At 39.8% G+C, this 23,650-nt stretch overlaps 1 protein-coding gene across 1 annotated transcript; it reads right to left on the reverse strand.

Moving 5' to 3' along the window:
• Positions 1 to 405: 405 nt before the first annotated feature.
• Positions 406 to 21,750, reverse strand: LOC129090931 (CDP-diacylglycerol--glycerol-3-phosphate 3-phosphatidyltransferase, mitochondrial). The gene is given in 12 exon segments (XM_054598322.1): positions 406 to 1,150; positions 3,979 to 4,109; positions 4,217 to 4,365; positions 6,648 to 6,939; positions 8,198 to 8,397; positions 10,090 to 10,268; positions 11,080 to 11,173; positions 11,176 to 11,268; positions 11,355 to 11,454; positions 14,254 to 14,331; positions 16,245 to 16,455; positions 21,606 to 21,750. Coding segments are annotated over 11 exon segments (1,632 nt in total). The 5' UTR covers positions 21,722 to 21,750; the 3' UTR covers positions 406 to 1,150; positions 3,979 to 3,989.
• Positions 21,751 to 23,650: the final 1,900 nt, after the last annotated feature.

Consider the following 23,650-nt stretch of genomic DNA (forward strand, 5'->3'; position numbering starts at 1 on the left):
GCATTCAAGAATCACAAGATCATGACTCAGTGTTGATGAAACAATCAGTGACCTCGATCAGTGTTCCCTCCACAGTTATTTCCCGCTTATCTGATCTACATCTGATCATTTCACATGTCGCGAACACGCTGTTGTCACAGGACAAGGGGGGGGGATTCCCGACAAATATTTGACTCTACAACTTCAGAGGAATGCAGACAGCTGATGTGTCGCCACCCATTAAAACATTTCAGAGTAAAAACATTCCAGAGATTAGGGAAGTATCTCACAAAAGATAAACTTATTTTTTTAATGAGCTTCTTCCTTGTGAAGTGTGACTGTTCCCTTTAGTTATAAACATTTAAAGTCATTAAGAAATACTAAAGATTGGAAGGTGCAGGGTCTTTTTTTATTTATTTATTATATTTAAAAGACATAGAATCAGATTTGTTAACCAGATACTTTACTTTTATAAAAACATGTTAATGTCGATGTGTTTTACAGTTACTCACTAATATTTCTGTACAAAGCACTGAACACGTCCATTTTTTTTTTTATGTTACTTTTTTTAAGTAGTGCAGCAGAAACAAACCACAAACAATCTGATGAATGAAAGTCCAATATTAACTCTCTTTTAGCTCTGCTTTGGTCTCCACCATCTCCTAAAGGAAACTCTCTGGGTCTTTAGCTCTCCTTTTACCTTTAGAATAAAGCCTTGTCTTCATATGTTGCTGCGACAACGAGGCTAAAAATCAGCCATTGCACCAAACAAAAAGGTTCACACATTTGAAGTCGTCGTAAAAACTCACCACATCGTCCTTTAATATACAAACATAACACACACTGTACAGGTTAGCTTGACTGCTGCTGTAAAGTCTTTTAAAAACGTATTAAGGCTCCTCATAGGATTGTATTTCTTCACCACACTCTGTTTACATTACAGCTTCTACTACTATAGAATACATGCAGCATGTACTTAGAGGTGTACGTGCAGTAGTAGAAGTAGTTTTTTTTTTTAAAAGAGAGAGAGAGAGAGAGTCACTTCCTGGACACACTGAGTTTTAAAGCTGAGGAACAACTGAAGACTCCCAGCATGCCGGTTATAAAGTATCCCGTCTGCAGAACGCAGACCGACCTTCGACCTCGACAGAACACCAAAGACTCCGTCCTCCTGTTCAAAACAGAAACAGAAACACTTTCATGATTTAGTTTTTTACAACTTTATACATCTTATGACCTTCCTTATGAGTTTTTTATGACATACTCTATGACTTTTTATGAAATACTATACTATGACTTCTTTTCAACATTCTATACATTTACTTTTTTTAAATTACATTTGATGACTTTATATATTATGACTTTTTTAAAACTTTTAATGACATACTACACTATGACTTTAAAAAAACCCACTATACTATAATTTTTTTTAATGACTTTTTATGAAATACTATACTATGATTTATTTTTTTACTTTTCTGGTCATACTATACTATAACTTTTTCACTTTTAATGACATACTAAGTATGACTTTTTAATTACTTTTTTCGACCAGTTATTCAACCACATGTCTCCAACGCTGTGTGCTCAACTGGACATTTAGACATATTTGACTGTTTTCAAAAGGGTGTCAAGGGTTAGTTCAATGTGTGAGACCACAGTGGGAAATAGCACTTTCACCACTAGAGGGCGGGCAGCTCCATCCAGACAAGAGTTCAAAATGACTCTGTGTGGAAATCAGCTGCCTTTGACCCCTACTGACCCTCAGAGGACACTGTTCAATGTGTTTGGAGAGATTCCAACCTGTTGTAAGTTTTTAGTTGACTAACAATAGACGGCCTGTGCTGCTGATAAGCAGTTTGGTTTTTTTTTTCATCTGTTTGACCGGCAAAGCTATTGTTGGAGGTCATGTTTAGTTTTTTTCCTTTGTCGGGAAAAAAAAGAACACGATAAGTAGTAAACACAGATGACAAAACCACACGGGAAAAAAATGTGAGTAAACAGTCTGACCTCAAACCTTAAAAACAGCATCCAGACAGGCATGGGTTATTTTCTTTGTTTTCAACTAATGTAATCAAAAGAGAAAATATAGGAATTAATGAAATTACCAGACAATAAAACATGCGTCATAAAAACACTTTTTATTGTGTTGGATTGTTATTGCCTTTTATCAAATTGGCTGTTTGTTCGGACTGATTCCGATAAATCGAATTATCAACTGTTGCAACTGTTTGTATTTCCAACTCACCGCCTTTCTCTCCTCTGACACAGAAAGGCCTTTTCTTCTATCATCTTAAAATATTTGCAGTCAAACAAGATTGTAGCCTCAGGGTCACGAGGACTCTCACAGGCCAAACCTCTCCGTGTGTGTTTGTATCATTGAGCAAGTCAAACGAGGACTTCCACTTCCAAGTCTTTTCATAATTTTTTACAACAATAGGCCTGAATGTGCTGCTGCCCGTATCCTTTTCTAGGAGGCGTTCTGAAAGGTGATCTGTTATCACGGTTTCATTCTGGCAGCAGATCACTCTGAAGCATTTATCTTTCTTCCTCGTCTCCATCCAGGTAGAGCTAAGCCACCACCCATTTACTGTAATAATCCAGCCTGTGACACTTCCTGTTCTCAGAAACCAGCACAAAAAAACAAGCTCAATCTCCTGCTGTGATCTTTACAGGTTTCCTTTTGGCCAGCCCTTCACTTTATGAAATCAAGATTATATTCCCTGATCTGGGAGTAGTTTTTTGTGTCTTTCACTGTCTCTCTGCAGTTTCAACATCTGTTCTGACCCAAAAAAAACAACTCTTTTAAAAATGTTGACTCTGTGTGGGGGTTGACGAACCCTCCGACTTTCCCCTCACCAAGTCCTGACAGGACTCACGGTAACACAGACCACACTGTCAAATCGTCACCATAGCAACGCGCTGACTCATTTCTTGACAGGAGTGAATCAGCCGCCCCGCTGTCCTCGCTCTCACTCTGGTGATTTGGGCTGCTGGGAAGAACGAGGACGGGACCTGCGATTTGGGACACGCCACAATGACTGCAGGCATTTCTAAGAAGCCACAGCCTGTTTTACTGTGTGTGTGTGTGTGTGTGTGTGTGTGTGTGTGTGTGTGTGTGTGTGTGTGTGTGTGTGTGTGTGTGTGTGTGTGACTGTACAGTTTGTTCAGGGCTGTATTTTTGTCCACTGGGCAAAAAAAAGAAACAGACAAACAATACATGAACGTAAAACATACTTTAAAGAAAAGTGTTGGTTTATTACAACTTTGGTCTTATTCTTAATGGATAACTCTGAACCCTGTAGTGGAAACATTTACACAAGCACTGTGCTTATATATAAAAGTACAAGTACCTCAAAATTATACTTGATTATTTCTATTTTCTGCTACTTTACACTCCACTACATTTGAATTGTTGTTAATGTTCTGTGCAATAAGACGGAGTGTAATCAGTTAAGTTGATCATTATCAAGTTTTACTTTTTCTTTTTAACGTTTGGCGAACCTTCAGGTTTGTTTAAAGCAGCTATAATTATTTTTTGGGCCACTCGGGGGAGTGGGGTGCCTTTTTGGATTCATTCTCTTTTAGTCATTTTTAGTTAAAAGCAATAATATTCACTCTTCTGTTCAGCTCCGTTTTGGTCTCCACCAAGTCCTGGAGAGAAACATGGGTCTCTTTAGCTTCTAAATGCTCCAGTATGCTCAGCAGCTAGATGCTAACGGTGTGTGTCTGCTACTTGGTGCTGAGCAGGTGGTGTACATTGAGTTTTATGGCTTTTTCCACTGAAAACATCTGCGTCTGGAAACAAGGTTGATGTGAGCGGCGAGACGGAACTAAAACAGTAAAGCTGTGGCTGTAAAGAAAACAGAGCTGAAAGAACCTTGAACGTTTCCTGGAGCTTCAGAGCTGGGTGATTATTCTCTTTGGGTCGTTTGAACATTTTTTTTATCAGAATAAAAGCAAACAAGTTAATTAGATGTAAAGAGAGTGTGTGACCACCTGGTGGCGTCTCAGAAGAAGTTCTTGATGAGAGGCGTGACGAGCTTCACCCAAAGCCTGACGTGGCGGTCCGGCCGCTCAAACGTGGACCCGGACACCTCAGAGGACCGCTGGTACAGAATCTCCTGCTCCTGAGAGGGAACACAGTTCAACACACAGGTGTGTAATCACTCCAGAGTCACACACACTCATTCATCATCATCATCATCATCGTCATCTCTGGCTGTGGTTAACTCACCTCCTGCAGCTGGCTCTGCAGCTCCTCGTTCTCCGTAACTATGGCGATCTGGGCCTCCAGGTCACGGTGAACCGAGCGGTAACCGAAATTAGGGGAGCCGATTAGAGTGAGGCAAGGCCGGTCCTGCCCCTGGAGGTAATACCACAGACCTGTGAGGGGAGGGGGGGTATATAGAGGAGTGAGCCAGAGAGGAGGGGAAACGCTTCAGGGAGACATTTTTCCAGCAGGGATTTCTGTCAGAACCAGACCACAACTAAAAAGGAAGCACATGCAGAAATCCCCAGCGTCTATCCAAAACCTCAAAGCACGAGAGAGAGAGCGAGAGCGAGAGAGTGAGTGTACATCCTTGTCCCGAGGCTACGACAGGATGACTGTACAAGCCGTCTCCTCTCACGCTACATACCGCCGTGACCACAAGAAGCACAGCAGGGAGAGTAATGTGTTTTATTATTTTTCACCGAGCCGAACAACCCCGTAGTCTGGATCCTGAGCCCTGGCTTAAGCCTCTTTTATATACAGTTGACGGTAAATTACAGGCAGTGCAAGTGACTTTTTCACACACGCAATACCAACGCAGGAATAGGCGGAGCAAGAGACAGTTCAGGCAATAAACTGAGAAGAAGAAGATGGGGCAAAGAGGAAGACATTTCTTATTTTTTAAGGAACATGGCAGTTTTTCTCCATTGCTAATGTTCTTCTAATGTATTAAAAGTTTGATAAACAAGTCAAATCACCCATGAAAGCCTCGGGGTAACAGCTTGAAAGCGTCTTTCATCAAACGGACATAACACTTTTACTGCAATGATTCTGCTTTCATTCACAACAACGCCGTACTCGCATTTTCCCTGAAATGCTATGAGGTCATGAGGTTGGGAAAATGCTTGTGGAGATATTTCCCAGAATATCAATCCCTGCTTCCATTCACACATCAACGCATGCAGGAAATCATTTCAGGGATAGACTGCATGTGTGAAAGGGACATAGTATTGTGATCTCTTGTAAGACTTTAGTTAAATTTCAATTATCTTCGCATTTTGCTAAGAAATGTGAACTACAACGACCACATTTATCAATGTTTCCTATTGGTTGAGAGAGCCAGCGTTGCTAGGAGACGTGCTGTCAACTTCCATGGTGATTTACAGACTGCAGAATGTAAAACTGGGTTTCATTCATTATATATTTTATAAGCTGCTTTTCAGCCTTTTCCAACAAGTCTACAAAGTGTTAGCTATCGACCGTTTGTCTCTTTACTACATGTTGCTCTTCAGTTTGTATTCTTGCTTCCCAAAGAACAATGTATGGGACGTTATCACTGCAAAAATACAGTGTAACCTTATTAAAAATGTGACTAAATAACAAACAAGTCAAACACACAACGAGGAAATATACAAGTATACTGATTTAATTTAGTTTCATATTTCTGGTGAAGCAGATCTGGTGCTTATTGAATGCTGTTTTCACCCCACAGGGGAAACTGATGATTCATCAGGGTTTTGTCTGTTATCAAGAATGTCAACATCTTCTTTATGCAATCCTGAAAAAACAATGGGAGAGAAATCCCACAAAATGTTGCAACAAGCGTCAAAAAATGAGATTGATGAAGCGGTACAGGTTGTTGCAAGTCGACTTACTGAAAAACAACTCCTACACTCTAATCTGTCTTAGATTGTCTGTAAAAACTTAAACTAACATCACCAGTAACCACAGCTGCTTCTTCTGTGTGACTAAGCATCACTTCTGATTGGTGGGGGCAAAACTAAAACACCCCGGCTGTCAAATATTCTGTTTCCTGCTTTCTTTCTAGCTATTACTACTTTATGTGTATATGCAAGCATGGTGCTTCCTGTACATACGGATGACTTATTGAGAAATGTAGAGGTTTTTGACATGTGATCTGTGTTTAATCATTTATTATTAACTATCATGAGAAGATTTAAAAGCACATCCTGCAAATGTTTAATGTACGACTGAACTAATAAATCAAGACAACCTAGGGATGTGTGTGTGTGTGTGTGTGTGTGTGTGTGTGTGTGTGTGTGTGTGTGTGTGTGTGTGTGTGTGTGTGTGTGTGTGTGTGTTTTCTCGGTTTAATATAACTGTAAATTAAATATCTTTAGTTTTTGTTCTGTTGGACTTACAAAAACAAGTATTTAAAGACATCAATCGGTTTCTAGGATGATGTTTTCTGTTTATTTCTGTTATAATATCATCTCTCTGCCTTGTTTACATTTTTATTTATTTAACTGTATCTGTCTTTATCATGTAAAGTGACTTTGAGTACCTTTTAAAGTGCTATACAAATAAAATATATTATTATTATTATTATGATGATGAATAGAAAAAGTATTCAACAGAACAGAAGGATTTGGTGGTCAGCTGCAGCTCTATGTGTGATACAGACAGATGTGCGTGTGCTTTTGTTTGATCTCACCTTTGGCGTGGAAGGTCCACAGCGATCTGTGGTACTCGTGCAGGTGAACTCTCTCCTGCTGGCCCAGCAGACACACCTGGTTGTAGAACTGTCGGGCGATGTGGGTGTAGGCGGCGGGGATCGCTCCGGCGACGCCCTTGGCGCCGAAGAACCCGTTGACCTCGGGGGAGGCGGTGAGGATGCGGTAGCTGGCTCCGGCCCCGAGCACCAGACGCATGTACGCCCGCGTCAGGTTGAAGTAACCCGATGTTAGAAACACAGTGGAGTCCGGAGCGGCGTCTGTCAGCAGGCGCTGGAGTTTAACAACAAACGGAGAATGAAGAAAGACGAGTAGTTAACTGGTTGTTACGGTACTGAAGTGTTTTATTACAGCTGTTGACATAAGGCTCATTAAAGAGCTCAAATCTAATGATAGGTCACATTTATCTTAATAAATGTATCAATATGATAACATAATGTTTATTATAATTTGCTTCCTCATGTTTGCTCACGTGTGATTATTTTGTATTTTGTCTGTATGACCAGTTTAAATTTCTTTACTTCTTGACTGGAGTTTGGTTGGTTTACTGTCATTGTTTCACTTAATAATATAAGACCCAGTCAATTTAATTATTAAAAATATGAGTACATCTTAATCGTGCAGCCCTAGCTCGTTAGTTCTGTCTTTTTAGATTCATAAAATGATATTATATATATATATATATATATATATATACATACACATATATATATATATATATATATTTTTTTCCCTTATAATTAAAAACAGGTCAAAGTTGAATCATCAGTGTTACAAAAAGGTCCAGACGAAAAATGAGATGTGCATTTCTGGTGTATTAAACAGCAGCTCATTTTCTTTTTTTCTATATTTTTACTGAAATATTTTCTGCAGCTGACGCAATAAAATTGTATTTATTGTTTACTTCAGCGCTCAGCTTGTTGCTGCAGAAAGAAGAAACAACTTTTGGGTGCACGAGGACACAAAATCTGTTTAAACTGCTTTGCTTCTTCTAAGAAAGTCAGGTTTATTCAGTAAACATATGTCCAAGTCTTCTATGTGCACTACTAGAAATAATCCTGCACAAACGCCACATCAGCACCTTTAAAAACAAAAGCAACAAAGATGAACAATGTATTGAAATAAACCCAATTTGTTGCAACAAGTTGGGTTCATGGGGTTGAGACAGAACGTGTTGATTCAACTTTTTACGGAGCCACAGAATGAGCTGTTGCAATGCTTTCCCAGAATATGTGACTAATAAACCATGAATAAATGTCCAAGTATTTATTCATGGTTTATCAGTCACTTGCTCATCTATTAGTCAGGTATTATTTGATTAAATCACACGGTTGAATCATCCCATAATGACAATAAATCACCTCAATCTAATGACATTTATGACTTTATGTTAAAGGAAAATGAGGAAAAGGTCAACTTCAAAGCATTGAAGACACTTAACAGCATGGTCCAACGTTTATATATTAGATTAGAATATATCTTTTGTGTATAATTGGGGTTTAATGTCATGATGTCCCGTGTGCAGCCTCACCTGTGTGACCTGCTCGTCCACCTGGATCCCCAGAGGCTTCATCTGGACCAGAGGGAACACCCAGGTGTCCTCCTCCCCCTCGCCCCCCCCGTCGTCCTCCGAGTCCTCCGACCCGTTCAACAGCTGCTGCCTGACGTGGGCTGTGTTCACCACCTCCATGATCCGCTTCCTCGCCGCCGCCGAGAAGTCCTGCCTGTTGTCTGGTTGCCAAGGGAGATACAGAACATGACAACGTACACAAGTGGGAGGCGGGTCACAGTGATCTCTGGGTCGCAGTGATCTGGGTTTGAGGGGATTTACAGCCGCTTACAAGCATGAGGCGGAGAGGAAGGCTGTTGATGGGGATGAAAATACAATCTCAGATAAACAGCTGGTACTCTGGAAAATGCTCGTCTCTGATTGGCCGGCAAAGTGCCATAGAATTTGTAGAGTTTAGTGGTTTGTTCAGACAGAAAGCAAAGCCTTCTGGACGCGAATGAAAGGAGGGAATATCTTTCTCTTTAGCAAAGAAAAACTGCACTTTCTCTCACTATTTACATGATGTTGTGCCAAGCAGCACTTTGAAGTAGAACATTCATCTCCTCCTCCTCCTCCTCCTCCTCTCTTCATCCTCTACATTTGAACACTAAACTTCCTGAAATTTTATTTTTCCTTTGTTGGCTTTCAGGCAAATTTTTCCCTCATTAGGATGAAACTTGAATCCCATAACGGCTTGAGATGCAATTTGCTAGGGTCCCATGGAAAATTTATCACGTTGCTTTCAGTGAGTCTTTACCTTAATTTTCACAAATTTGTCAGCTGGAGCGCTGGTGTTTATTACAACACGCCTCCCACATGCAGCTCAAGGCCACCAGCACGCCCAAAGAAACAACAACTCTCACAGCAACATGTGTTTCTGAGAGCAAAAAACTAAAACGTCCATTGCTTCTAACAACTGCAGCTTCTGTGTCATTGAAAACGATATTGGCGGGACAGATTGCTCGGTTAGGGCAAAGAGAGACGAAATAATCAGCTGACATGAACACAATGTGAAGCCTTTAACCCTTTAAACTGCAAGAAACTGAACAGCAACAGTATGTTTTTGTGCCGTTATCAGAAACTGACTCAAATTTTGCCTCGTCTGTTATTTTTGTGCGTCAGGATACCTCATTGTTTATCATCAGTAGTTAATGTATTACGTTAGAATTCTACCAGGGAGTGTGTGTGTGTGTGTCAGTTCCCACTCCATGTCGTCTTCCAGCAACACTGTGACATCACTACTCTATTCCTGGTGTTCGTTACCACGGCGGCCAGGTCCTGCAGACATGATGTAATTCATCCCACAAACTAACATCCTGGCAGTCTGCGCTCCAGTTACGGACACACAGCACCAGTGTGAGTGTGAGTGTGAGTGTGTGTGTGTGTGTGTGTGTGTGTGTGTGTGTGTATATGTGCGTGTGTGTACAGTGAGAAAGATGATGAGAGCTCTTGCGGTTGGCCAGCCATGCAGCCGGATGTGAAAATGTCAGGATTTTCTCTACATACACACAGCAACAGTGTTGCTCTCATCATCTTTCTCACTGTACACACACACACACACACACACACACATATACACTCACACACACACACACACACACACACACACACACACACACACACACACACACACACACACACACACACACACACACACACACACACTGACCATCATCTAGTCGCCTGTCTAAGCTTTCAAGCTCCATTAGTGAAATCCATCGGCTCCTCCTGCAAACTGGGCCGAGCATGAAGTGTCAAACTGTGTCACAACATGTTGGAGGGTAAACATGCGTCTGCGCACACACGCACACGCGCACACACACACACACACACACACACACACACATACACACACACACACGTTTGGTGTCTACCATTGTACGGGTGCACCATGCCCTCCATCATGGTGACCGAGTCGTCGGGCTGCAGCTGCAGTGAGACGTCTCCCACGGCTTCCACCAGGTCGGAGAAGAAGTCGGCGACCTCGCTGCAGTTCTCCAGCAGCACGTAGCGGTCCTGTCTGTTGGTGAAGTACGAGTCGCTCAGGTTGGCCCTTAACAACAAAGAGAGAGAGATTTGTTTTAAAAGAGACCAAGGAGAACACACGGTGTTTAGGCGAGAAGAAAGAAAGAAGAAAAGAGGATTTGTTTAGACGTATGAACATTTTTTCTGATCCAAAGTGTAAAACATAAAACATAAAGTGAGCAGCCTTCATCACCTGTAGCTCATTAATTCTGCAACAGCTAAAATGTGTTCACATCAGATATTCTTTTTGAACAGAGAGTTTACAAGTGTAACTCCGCCTCCTACAGAGGGAGGATGTTGCATTAAAGATGCTCAGCTAGTGAGCGTCTTCAAGTTTGTTTATAACCAAAAGTATTTTATTTGCAACAGGATTTTCTGTGAAAAACATCTCCCAATGTCAGGAAATATACACAGGCTGAATCATCCGTCAAGCAGCGGAAAATTAAATTCTGACAGAAGATGAGGAGCCACGAAAGACAAATAGACAAACGGAGAATCATCAGGAGTGTTTGACTCATAGAGAGGCTGCTCTCAAGTGGGATTAAGGTTCTGCTTTAATGGTATTATTTGTTGTAGTGTTTTAGTCATACAACAGAAAAGGTTCATGGATGAGGGCTCTCAGTACCTCAGGGAAACATTCCCAACAGTACGATTACAAAAACAGATTTGTGCCAATATAGTATACGTGTTTACTAGTCTACTCTCTATTGTCTCGTCTACTTTCCCCGACAACTCTCGAGTCAGATCAGTGTGAGCAGCAGGGACCATCTAATTTGGAGCAGAATCTCAAACAAAACCCATATAGACTCAATGGTGGACAGCCTGGGGATTGGACGTACCCGCTGATGATGAAGCTGTCGTCAAACAGGTAGACCTTGATGTGCTGGACTCCGATGGTCTCGTTGAAGCGCTGAGGGACCAGCAGCCTCAGCAGCCCCTCAGGTCTGGAGTGTGGTACAGAGACACCCTCATCTGAGAGACGAAGCGCTGCAACAACGGCAGCAGCATGGTCCTCGAGTTGGTCTGTCCTGCACGTAAAACATGACAAAACATCAGGACGATGAGCGCGGTGAGACAACGACCAGAGAGATCTCAAAGGGAAAATGCCAAAAACCTCGTGAGCCGCGAGTGTAGTCCAGCAGTATGGAGACTTTCAGATCTGGAGCATCGCTGTTCTCCTGTGAGCGGCGTAGAGCTTCCTCCATGCAGTCCACCTTAACATAAACAAAGAAAGCAGAGGACAAAACATCAACACATGAACCACAGATATTCCTCTAGACTTCAACAAGTGGTAAGCCATCCGGTGCAAAATTAATCAATTAGTCGATCGTGAGAAAACAGACAGTTTTACCGTCTGATTAATAGTTTTTAATTGCGAACATTTATTGTCTTTAGCTTCTCAAATGTGAGGATTTACTGCACTCTTTGTTTCATGTGATTGTAAATTTAATATATTTGAGTTTTGGACCTTGCAGTATTTTAACAATCATCCGTCATTTTGTAAACTAAACAATTCATCAAGAAAATAATTGATAGATTAAAGCAATAATTATCACAGGCATTAGATGCAGCCATATTTAATATCATTAGAGAAGTAACTGCAGCAGAAAACTTCACGGCTTCATTCTCATGGCCATTTTACTCAGAAACTCCAGTAACAAGTTCCTGTTGTCTGTAATCACATTTTCACTTCTCACTCCAAGCCATTGTTCTGCAAACCTCAAACTAAGGTTTGGATCCCTTTTGTTGTCAGAAGGGGCCTTTTGTTGTTAATCTTGTGCTTTGACAGTCTGAGTTGGGTTGTTGTTATACTTAAAATAAGGTGCACTTGACTGTTATTAATGCTAACAAAAGCTGGCTTCAGGCTGTAAACCAGTCCAACTTCTCTTTGCGGGCACAGCTTTGATCTTAGCGTTTTACACTCTGTCCTACTGGATTTGTGAACGTTCCAAGATAAACCTGCAGAAGACATGAGCATTTAACAAACAGCGGCAGCACATGAATATCTGTTATCTGAGTGTGGGAAAAGCATGACTAACTCCTGTGTGCACGAAGAGGAAACAGCTGCTCTTCAGAGGGCACCACTGGTAGCCAGTGTAGAGTCTGTATTTGTGGCGAGCTGTGGCATTTGTTCCCCACCTGATGTTTTTTTACTGCAGCTTAATTGTGCATCTGGTTCCCAAATGCATTCGTTAAACGTCACTCCAGAGTGCCTGTTTGCATGCCAGTAAAACACATCTCCTTTCCAGTACAGAGCTCTTTGGGGACGTGTGCACCACCTACACTTCCAGCTCGGCTTTGGAGTGAAGTGTAGGGGGGACACTGAAACGATAGCTTCCTTTCAAGCAAAGAAAGCAGCATTTAGTTAGTATGCAATGTTAAATCTGCTGAAACTCTAACCACCTACAATTCCAGCAGAAAATGTTTGTTTCATTGCATTTAAACAAACTTAAGCATAAACATTATGGCTATGAACCAGCAGCACTCTGATTCACTGCAGACAGGAAACGCTGACCCGGAGGACGGATAGTTAGAGGAAAGGTGGACATTTGATTATTCTTTAAGAGGAGTTTAATGGGACTGTATACTGTTTAATCTGAAAAGGAAAAAGATGAAGTTCTCCAGAAACACAATCTCAAGCAGCAGAGTATTCAAAGCCCCCTTGGAGAGAACAAAATGGTCCATGTCTCCTCGGTAAGTTTGATACCCCATATTAAAACCATTAACCATCTTTCCACATTCAGACACAAACTCTGTATTATTTATTTTCTAATGGCAAAGTTTGTTGACGTTTGCTTTTATCCACCATATTTCATATCAACCTCTCTAAAAAGGAATAATCTTAAACATGGTCGGACTCACAATGCCCACTCTTCCCCTTTGTAAAAACGCGGCGCCTACATTACCCACAATGCAACTCAACCACAGACAGCTCTGTCACGGATTTGGGTGTGTCATGCTAACGTAGCATCGAGCAGCTAGCCTCAATCAGAGAGATGAGGAGCGAGCTACAGCTACCAGGTAACATCCCCTCTTTCATCACCTCATGATCTTTTGTTTCATCTTCAGTCTCGTAGTCTTCAACCCCAACCGACCGACTCAAGTGACATCACATGAGGCAACCGATCAGCCTCCACGCAGCTCCCTCTGGAGCCACAAAAAAAGGCTTTATAACAACTTGTTTTTCACATATGCAGAAGCAGTACTCTGGGCTTTGATAGCACCTTTGCATATGGTGTGCTGAACATGCTTTTCTTTGAAACGTCTAATTATTCAGTTGCCTGCACCTGCGCCCAAGTAAACACGCCGCACAGGTGAGAGAGTGAGTCCCGGTCACGTAGCTCTAGTGCCGAGCCAGGACCCAGATTCTTCGGTCTTAACCACAGACCGCACTCATATTTTGAGTCTGGTTGGAGTTCAGGTCATTGTGTCTAATTGCAAGCAAACCTGAGCTTGACAAATAACACGGAGTCACTGTACCTTGACTCAATGTTTCTAGTAATCCATCATCCTGTGAGGTTTGCAGAGTTTGGCAGCAACCGCACCTGATTCAAACGCTTTTTAACTGTAATTCAACATGTTTGACTTGACCGTGCCTTGTTCTGTGATTCACCCTCTCTCCTGCTCGAACCAGCTTTTTAAACAAAACAAATGAAAAACAGCTGAATGTGAGTCCAGACTGTGGTTTGTTCTGGGTTAATGTTGTTATGCTAGGCCTTCCGAGCATGAGGAACAGCAGGATATCACATGCCAACACTGGTCTCCTTATACCCATAAACCCTTGCATTCTGGGGTCACTCCTTGTAGCTGGCCTCCACTACGTTTTCATTCTGAAGAAAGCACACTGTGGTTCTCTTGGAAGGCGACTCTGACTCACATTTTCTGGCATCTCCAACCACTTATTTGGCACATGATGGTGCTTTGATGCCGTTGTTCTCACCTGCCCAAAAACTAAAAGACATAAAAAGGGCTCCAACAACGAATCACACACAGAAAAACGCCACTTTTCTCACCAGCTCCTGCTCCAGCTGACCCGTTCCTAGATACAACGAGGCCATCACCACTCGCCTCTTCGCAGTCTTGATCCGCGCCTGAAGGGAAACAAAGAGAGAAACAAAAAATAAACCACAACAATGAATGTGTGTGGGTGTCAGGAATCCGGTCACAAATATCTGATGCCAAGAAATAATAATATGTACATTTACTGTCACATGCGCAAACTAACCACATTCCACCAGAGTCATCAGCAAATATCCGAAATGATGTATTTTTGGGCAGTTCTATTTTTGTAGTTGTATCAAGGAGAGACTTTCAACAGAGGTGGACAACTGCTTATTAAACGTGGGGATTTTGGGCATTATTTGCTCAAGTTTCTCAGTTTTTTCTGCCTCTACCATCATACAATAAAAGAAGAATGAAATTTAGTTTGAGGTGATCAGAGAGAACAGAAATAATGTCCTGGTTTTTTATTGGGATAACTTCTTTAATAGAAAGTAGTTCTGATTGTTAACATGAACGTCTGTGAATTATTGATAGTACCCAGGACATTGTTTGTGCAAAAAACAAGTATGTTGATTATTTTCTCATATAATTGTTTCCCCTATAAAAGGATTAAGATAAAAGATTAAGATAAGATAAGATAATCCTTTATTAGTCCCGCAGCGGGGACATTTGCAGGCTTACAGCAGCGTAGGGTAAAGTGCACACAAGAGACATAGTAAAAGAAAGACAAGATAAAAATAAAATGAAATAAAAAACAAGTATTATAAATAAGCAATAAAAAACAGTAGAAAATCAACAATAACTGAAATATTATAGCTATATTGCACAGTGTAGGAATAATATGACGTCTTGTTTTACTATATTTCTGTATGTTACGCTAAAGCCTTTTGGCATAATGCAACTTGTTTACAAGTTTACAAGATCAGAAAGCTTTGCAGTATAATGTTTGCAAGTGCCTTAGCTAACTACAGTAGCTTGCTAACACATAGCTAACACTAGCTTGAGTTAGCTAGTTAACAGAAGCTAGCTAAGAGTGATAGCTAGTTAGTATGAGCTGTCGTCGGCGTAATAAGCCTTTCATCCCTCAGGTGGCTGTGCTTCCTGGGTAATGGCGCCTTGTGCTCCGTCTTTATGTTTTGGAGAATCACACTGGTGAACACATCATGACTCACATGAGCATTAAAGGTGTGATATGTTGTATTTTAAGACCTCATTAAATACAGCGGTGTGAATTTATCAGGTCATAAAAGATCACAACAATTGGGTGAGAAATTAGCATTCAAGAGCCCATTTTTCTTGTATGTGATTAAACGGTTTAAGCTTAACAATGTCCTTGTATGAGGGAAGTTGATTCACAGCTGCCACAACAACAGCAGCAGCATTTAAACGGTTGTAGATTCCTGTTTCTTTATTTCCCGGAGTGGATGAATAGGCTAAAGTTCGAGGGAACACTAAACTATTCCATTGTGGTGACACACAGCAGGTGTGGGACCACTTAGAGGAATAAAAAGAGAAATGCAGTATGTAACTCTGGAGGGTTTTCATTCAAACTGTACATTTGCTTCTCTCTCTCTAATTTCAATGATTGACAAATGAAGGGAAATGTGCACACTGGCACATTTTTATAAATGCTTTAAAAAAACAATTTCTGGTTGGTCATTTTTTTTTAGTAATGTCTTCAGGATTCTATATTAAGATGTATTAAGCCGAAATGAGTTGCTCAATAATTATGGAGATAACAAAAGTCCCTTTAGGGCTGAACAATTCACTCCTGGCTTCTGCAGCATGCTTCTCTGCCAACTCAGGTGTTGCAAAGTAAACACACGTCTGCGGAGAATACCTCGAGCACTTTCTGCGGCTCAGTTGTTACATCACAACACACGCCGATATGGAACATCTCTTCAAAGGCAATATTGGCAGGTGTGTGCCTTCGTTCGTTTTTGGAGTTCTAATCATTCCTTGGCAGCTGATCCGACATGTTTATTTCCACGGTGACACCGACCTTCATAGTTTGGTAGAACTGGTCCGGTGAGGTGAGGATGTGGATGTGGGTGCCTGGCACACGGAAGGCGGGTACGTGCTCTGCCATCCATTGGAAGTGGCCACAGAGGCCGTCTGTGCCCTGAGCTCCGGCCGACCCGGTGGGCCTGGAGACATGTCGGGGGGCCGGGTCGGCTTCAGCCAGGAGAGGAGCCAGCAGCAGCACCGAGGACCTGGAGGAAACAAATACTATGAAACAAGCGTTTGTGTTGATTCGGCCAAAATCTGCGTTTTCAATTCATAACGAGACATAAACAAGACACAAAGAGTTTTGTCTTGTATTATTGAATACAAGACAAAATAGATAATAGATATTCCTCACAGTTCTCTGCCCTGAACATCATTTGGACCAAAAGGTCCACTTGTTGCTCTGGAGCTTTCGATCACAATCACACAACCTTCCTCCTCAGATGGCACCTTGTGTGGATGTTGTTGTGCAGTTTACAAGGTTAAGTATGAACTTTGAATCTCATTCTAAATTGATTTACACGTAGTTTTCCATCTACCATTTCATGATGAATATATATTGTAATAATTATGAGTATTACTACGGTGGTATTGATTTTAGCCAGAGGTAGAATGTGTCAAGAAGTATTTCCCCAAACAAATGTTATTTTACTATCTGTATGGAAATCCAGCTGAAAGTGTGGGTTGATTGAAAAATGTCATTAATCGGAAACAGCAGACCTCGTCATTGGAAACGTGTTTTGCATGAGGAGACGATGTCAGACGAAACGGGTAATTTGTGCCATTTATTACTGGAAAACAATAGTTTCCTAGGTATAATCTTTTTTCTGCTGTCGTTAGCAGGACTCTCAGGTGTCGGACTTCCCCGAAAGCACTTGAATGCACCACAATACCTCTTTGCTCGAGAAGGATCAAATATCTAAATTGTCAACCTGTGGGAAACCCTGAGACAAGGTGACCAAAGGTAACCAGATTGGAACACATAACATGACAGGTAGCTCTGCAGTGACACCTGGCAAACGTTAGTTGGTATATTTAAGCGCATTAAAACAAAAGCTCATTCAAACTAAGGCTGTTTGAATTTTCCAAAGCTCAAGGTGACGTCTTAAAATGTCTGTTTATTTCCAACAAACAGTTTGAAACACCAAAATATTCATTTTTCTTACATGAAATCTTATCTTTTGTTTCTTTTCTAAAAAAAATAACAAAATGATGCCATTTTTATCATAACAAATGAATCATTTTCTGTCTAATAACTAATCGATAAACTGTTGCGTTTAATCTTTAAGGACACGGATCCATGAGAAGATTTCAACAGTGTGTCTGGATTTTCTTCCTCAGTGTCCTTAAACACCACATCCCCTTTGTCTCTGCCATACAATCTCACAATCTGGTCCGACAATGTAGCCACATTAAATAAAGGCAGGGTGGAGTTTGATTCTCAGACATGGCTGTGAACCTCAGAGGCCGATTGTCAGAAGTCCACTGAAGTGCTTTATATCCATTACGACCAGAACACACTCACACTTGATAGTTTACATTTTGGTTTGGATTAAACCCACAAAAAATGTCTGCAAGAAGTCGGCGGAAACTAGAGTCACATTAAAAACAAAAAACACAGCTCAGGGCTTCTTTCCAAAACCAATCCAGTGAGTTGGAACTTCTGCAGCAAACACAGAGAGGGGATTTCCCCGTTGTTTGGGATTAAAGTCCTATCATTCATAAACACGCATACCACTCAAAACACAAACGTTATCTTAAAGGAGTACATTGAGCTTGGTGACGGGGTTATGTTATGGGATGGAACGCCCAGCTGAACCCAAAGCCTTTACCGTTTTCTGTAAGTGGTAAAAGATAAGAAGAGCGTGACAGGAGATAAGAAACACTTTAAAACGATGTGGTCTTTTCAATTTCAGGACTAAGCAGAACTATATAAAATCAACTGTTACCTCAGTGAAACTACAGGGAGATAAAAGCCTCCATTAAAGTGAGACAAAGAGGATTTTTTCAATCATAAACAAGTGTGGAGTTTCTGCACACATACTAAACAACATACTGTAATCAAGATTATCTGAGCGGTGTAGCGCACTTCGAAGAAAAGCGATTTCATGAAACGGAGATGGAGTTAACTAAATTTAATGAGATAAGACGCTAAGTTAATAATGCTAGACTCTTGCTAGTAACTGCAATGAATAGAGGAGCTGTTTACTTTAATACGTGACTGCACCACATCCCTCCCGATTAGAAGCGTGTGACAGGAAACAATGATCTCAGTCTGTCTTCTTCGTAATTCAAAATTCCCCGAAAATTTCTTAATAGATTTAAACCCCCATTTCTCTCCACAGATCTAGATTCAGATATCCAACTGGTCTCTGTCTGTCTAATAAAGCGATGAAAAAATTCTGTATTTTGAGCATATTTTCTACATGGAAAAAAGTATGTGGACATCCAAACTTTACATGAACATTAATCTGCTGCTAGCTTCATCTTCTCTGTGAAGATTTTCCACTAGATTTTGGTTGCAAAAGGCTTTTCTCACATTCTGCAACAAGATTTCTTGTGAGGTCGACCACTGGTGGTGAGATATAAAGCCGAGCTCTCCAGTTCATCCTTAAGGTCGGGTCGAGGTCAAAAAACTCAAAGAAAAAATGTTAAAGTTTCTTTACGGACTTCGCTTTGTGCACGAGGGAACTGTCGTGTTTAAACAGGAAAGGGTTGTCCCCAAACTGTTGCCACAAAGTTGGAAGCACACAAATTTAAAAAACATATAAAGTCAAAGTATATGTTTTAATCCTCAATAAGGGTGGAGTTTTTGCAAAGACAGCATCAACATGTGGTCTCTGCAGACAGCCATTTGATGACTGTAACAGAGCACCAAAAAAAAGCTGTAACATTAAGATTTATATTTTTAGAACGAAGTGTGTTTTACTATGAAAAACACCCCATAAAGTACATAAAAGTATTTTTGTACATGTACGGGACAACACACCCTGATCCAGGAAGTGTTTTCTAAGCTTGTATCGAGGGTTTTATCAGTTAGTGGCCTCATTGATGACGTAGAAGAAGAAATGATATCTCTTAGTTCTAGTTTTTCTGTACATCCTTTAATATCGTCTTTGTGTTTTTCTTCCGGTTCTGTGTGAGAGAAACTATTTTACATCGAATAACAGATCTATGTGAGTGAAGCCTTTGATGTTTTGTGAAGAAGAATAAATTAATAAAGCTCATCTTTACCAGCCACAGAAATGGTCCTGAAAGAATTCTTTCTTCAACAATGAGTGACGCTTAAAGCCAAAACATGATGAGAAATTGATGTTCCTGAATAAAAAAAAAAGAAGAGTTTACCTTTTACATAAATCCTGGTTACACAAGCACATTCACTTGTCGCTTTACAGTTTTAGAATATTAATATTCCCTGTCCTGACATTCTTTTTACTATAATCCAATTATTGACTGAAAGCCTAATATACAGCAGCCTCTGTCCCAGATCACATGGTTGAGATCATCTGTAATAAATCATCTGAAGGTTTTACACTCTTTGACCGAAAGGCGGATTTGGGAGAAGAAGAAATAAACCGTTCTGCAAACCAAAGTGGTGGAAAGCTTTGATGCTTCATTTCCTCATCATAAATATAAAGAAATCGTTATAATTACCGCAATGTAATAATAAAATCCTCCTTGTTGACACTATAAATAAAGTCACACACGTTTTTTATGGCCGATACTAGTTTGCATAGTTATGTAATGGAGGAAACGATGCAGGCTTACAGTACGAGATAAAGATAATGAAGGTGATAAAGATATATAGATGGCGGATTCTTAAATCAGGCTCCAAACCGTCAGCATGCCCAAACTCAGTTTAATTTTTAATAACCAGGAAACTGACTTTCACTCTAATTATCCAACATTCTGACAAGATACCAAGGAAATGTCACAGCAGGAATATTTAGATATCAAAATGAATGATGGCTGAATTCCATTTAGCTGCTGCAGTTCTTTGTTTGCTTGTGGTTTTCCATGCTGGCACACCGGGATCATTACCTGTGGAAACATCGACTGGATGCATCACATGAGGGTAGATCTGTCAGAGAGGTGTCAGGTTTCAAGTGGTGGAATGTAACTAAGTACATTTACACAAGTGCTGTACTTATGTACTTGTACTTTTGAGTATTTCCATTTTGTGCTACTTTCTACTTCACTACATCTCAGAGGGATTTATTGAATGTTTTACTTCACAGTAATAATGAAAGGCTTAGTTACTAGTTACTTTACTCATTAAAATTCTTGCACAAAAGAAGGCAAAGTCAATGAGTCGATTGACGGGAGATTAATTGGCGAATCGTTTCAATTGTTCATGCAAAAACATTTCATTTCAAGATTATTTTGCTTTTTCCTTTAAATCATTAATATTATTTTGTTTCATTTAGAAGTTTGATAATTTTAGATTCAGATTATTTATAACTAATACACAACTAATCAATATTAGATATATGGTTATAAAATACCCCGCTGTATGTTAAGTAAATACAATTATCTCCACCTGTACACATAAAAGCATCTATGTTTTTATTTAAAATACATATTTTAACCAGCTCTGCTCCCAGCAGACCACATGACACATGTGCAATTCAATACACTGTGCAATTATAGCTTTAATAGTTTTTTCTGTCTGTAAATATAATATTTCAGTTATTGTGGATTTTCTTTTACTGTTTTTTATTGCTTATTTATAATACCTGTTTTTTATTTTATCTTGTCTTTCTTTTACTATGTCTCTTGTGTGCACTTTACCCTTTGCTGCTGTAATCCTGCACATGTCCTCGCTGCGGGACTAATAAAGGATTATCTTATCTTATCTTATACATTACTTAGAAATGTACTTTAACTTTTGATAAGTATATTTTGATGCAAACACTGTTGTTAAACTTTGTGGTGTTTCTACTTCAGCTTGAGTCACAGATGTGAGTAGTTCTTCCAGCCCTGCAGACTTCAGCTGTGGTAGAATGAGAGTCATAAAGTTACATAACACACACACACACACACACACACACACACACACACACACACACACACACACACACACACACACACACACACACACACACACACACAGGACAGCATGTACAACCCTAACCTTCACCCTGAAGATGAACACTTATACCAGCTTCACCCTAAACAAGCTACAAGTTGCTGTCTTTCTATTGTTGAATCATAAGAGATCAAAGCAGAGAATACCAGTCAGGTGACGCATGCGCAGTCGCAGCAGCCATGCATCTCTGCATCCATGCATCCATGCATCTCTGCAGCTCTGCAGCATTAACCCCTCTGCTCCTCCTCGATGCTCCGTGACTCTTACCCTCCTCTTCTGTCCCGTGAGCGGAAGAGCCGGTCAGATATCCGGGTGAAGACCCCTGCGATGGCCGGTGAGTACACGGAGAGCACCAGCCTCCTCCAGGACATGGGGGCCGCCATTGCTGCTGCAGAGAGACTTTGAATAACCTTTATTGACACAGCAGTAAGCTCACAGACACACGCTGCTTATTCTAGGCTGTGATGTGAACCGATAAGGATTAATTATTATGTTTAACCTGCAACAACAAGAAAATAAACCTGAGAAAATAATATAATATTGTTTATGTCTGTTTGTGTTTATTTGTAATGGTTTAAATGCCTTTAAATGACCTCTAGTGGTCAACCTGTGAACTACATTGTAACTTTTGGAAAATGTATTAAATGTTAAATTTACCCTGAAGTTAACCTAAAATGTAAAAAGTATTATGAACAGTATTTGGATTTTATTTTTAATAATTATTATAATAACACCAATAAGTATTATTATTGTCATGGTTGTTATTATTATTGATATTAAGGTTGTTAATATTGTTACTATTGTTGTTATATTATTATTATTAATAATAATATTATTATTAGTGTGTTTTTCCTTTGTCTATTAGTATAATTATTGTTAATATGGGAAAGAAGCAATCAGATACCATCTTTTGCCATCTTTTAAAATCATGCTTCAGAGTGAAAAACATTGGAAACATCCCTGATTTATGTGTTCACGGCTTCCAAAGCTTTCCAGTAACACTCACTTGATCTGTTCGTTTTACCTTTTGAAGGTGTGACCTCAAGCTGTCAGCCCAGATTTGCGGTCATGTGTTACGGAGTGGTGTTCACAGTTGTTTGTTCAAGGAAACAGACTTCCTTACAGCATGCAAGGACTTTAAACCCAGTTGATGCTCATTATCACACTGTAATTATATATTTGTAGGCTAGTTATGGGAGTAAGTAGCATCAAGTGAGCGTTAATTGCTGTTATTAATGGTGTTATTATAGTTTTATGGTTTATTCATGACCACATACAACGTTTACTTTGGCATCTCCCTCTTTGGTTGTGCAGGATTTTTTGGGTGAGAAAAGTAATGAGTAAAAAATAAAATGAAGAGTTGCTTATGCCTTACTTGAGTATTCTCATTATCATACTTCTACTTACTACATTTTTAGAGGGAAATATTGTACTTTTTATTGAACTACATCTACTATGTTTGACAGCTAAAGTTAAAAAAACATTTAATGGGCATATTAAATATATGTTATTGTGTAGAGTTTATTAAACTACCCAACAGTACAAAGACTTCATGACAGCTCACTAAACCAGATAAGATAATCCTTTATTTGTCCCGCAGCGGGGAAATGTGCAATTTATAGCAATTAAATACTGCTTACACATAAATGTTCCAGTAACAATAATCAAACAATATAATATATGACAATACAACACCCACAGAGACAATTCCTTTTCATAACTTTGACAAACTCTGACAATAAAGTAAGCCTTTAAATGCAAGACTTCAGCAGAATAGCCGGTTGTTGCTCAAGAGCACTTACAGTAAGTCAGTTGCTTCCTGACACAACACGAGGGCCTGAGAGGACATGATCTTTAAACAGTAACCAGTTTGCACTCACATGGATGTTAATCACCGGTCATGTTGTGAATAGAGAAAAATGAAAGGAATATACTTCTGCCTGATGTTAAGGTAAGGCTTTATTTATTGAGAGGTCAACATGTTACAGCAGCACAAGCTACTAAAGGAAATGTATTTATTATATAGATGAAAAACTATAAAATAATTGAATTACCAATTTAATATCTAAAAGTACAAGAACAAATATTTGCAGTGGTAGAAAATGTGAATGTGTACAATTTTGTGTGTTTTACTCAAGCATTTTAATGTTATATTACTTGTGAGAGGGAAATATTTAACTTTTTCTACATTGTTTAAAATACAAATCATATGATCACCTTATAAAATATGATGTATTGTTATAGATTACACTAAAACAGTATATAAATCAATATATTATCATCTTAGTATAATAGCATATTAGTAGTGTAGT

The sequence above is a fragment of the Anoplopoma fimbria genome, chromosome 5 (assembly GCF_027596085.1).
Source record: "Anoplopoma fimbria isolate UVic2021 breed Golden Eagle Sablefish chromosome 5, Afim_UVic_2022, whole genome shotgun sequence".
Classification (NCBI taxonomy): domain Eukaryota; kingdom Metazoa; phylum Chordata; class Actinopteri; order Perciformes; family Anoplopomatidae; genus Anoplopoma; species Anoplopoma fimbria.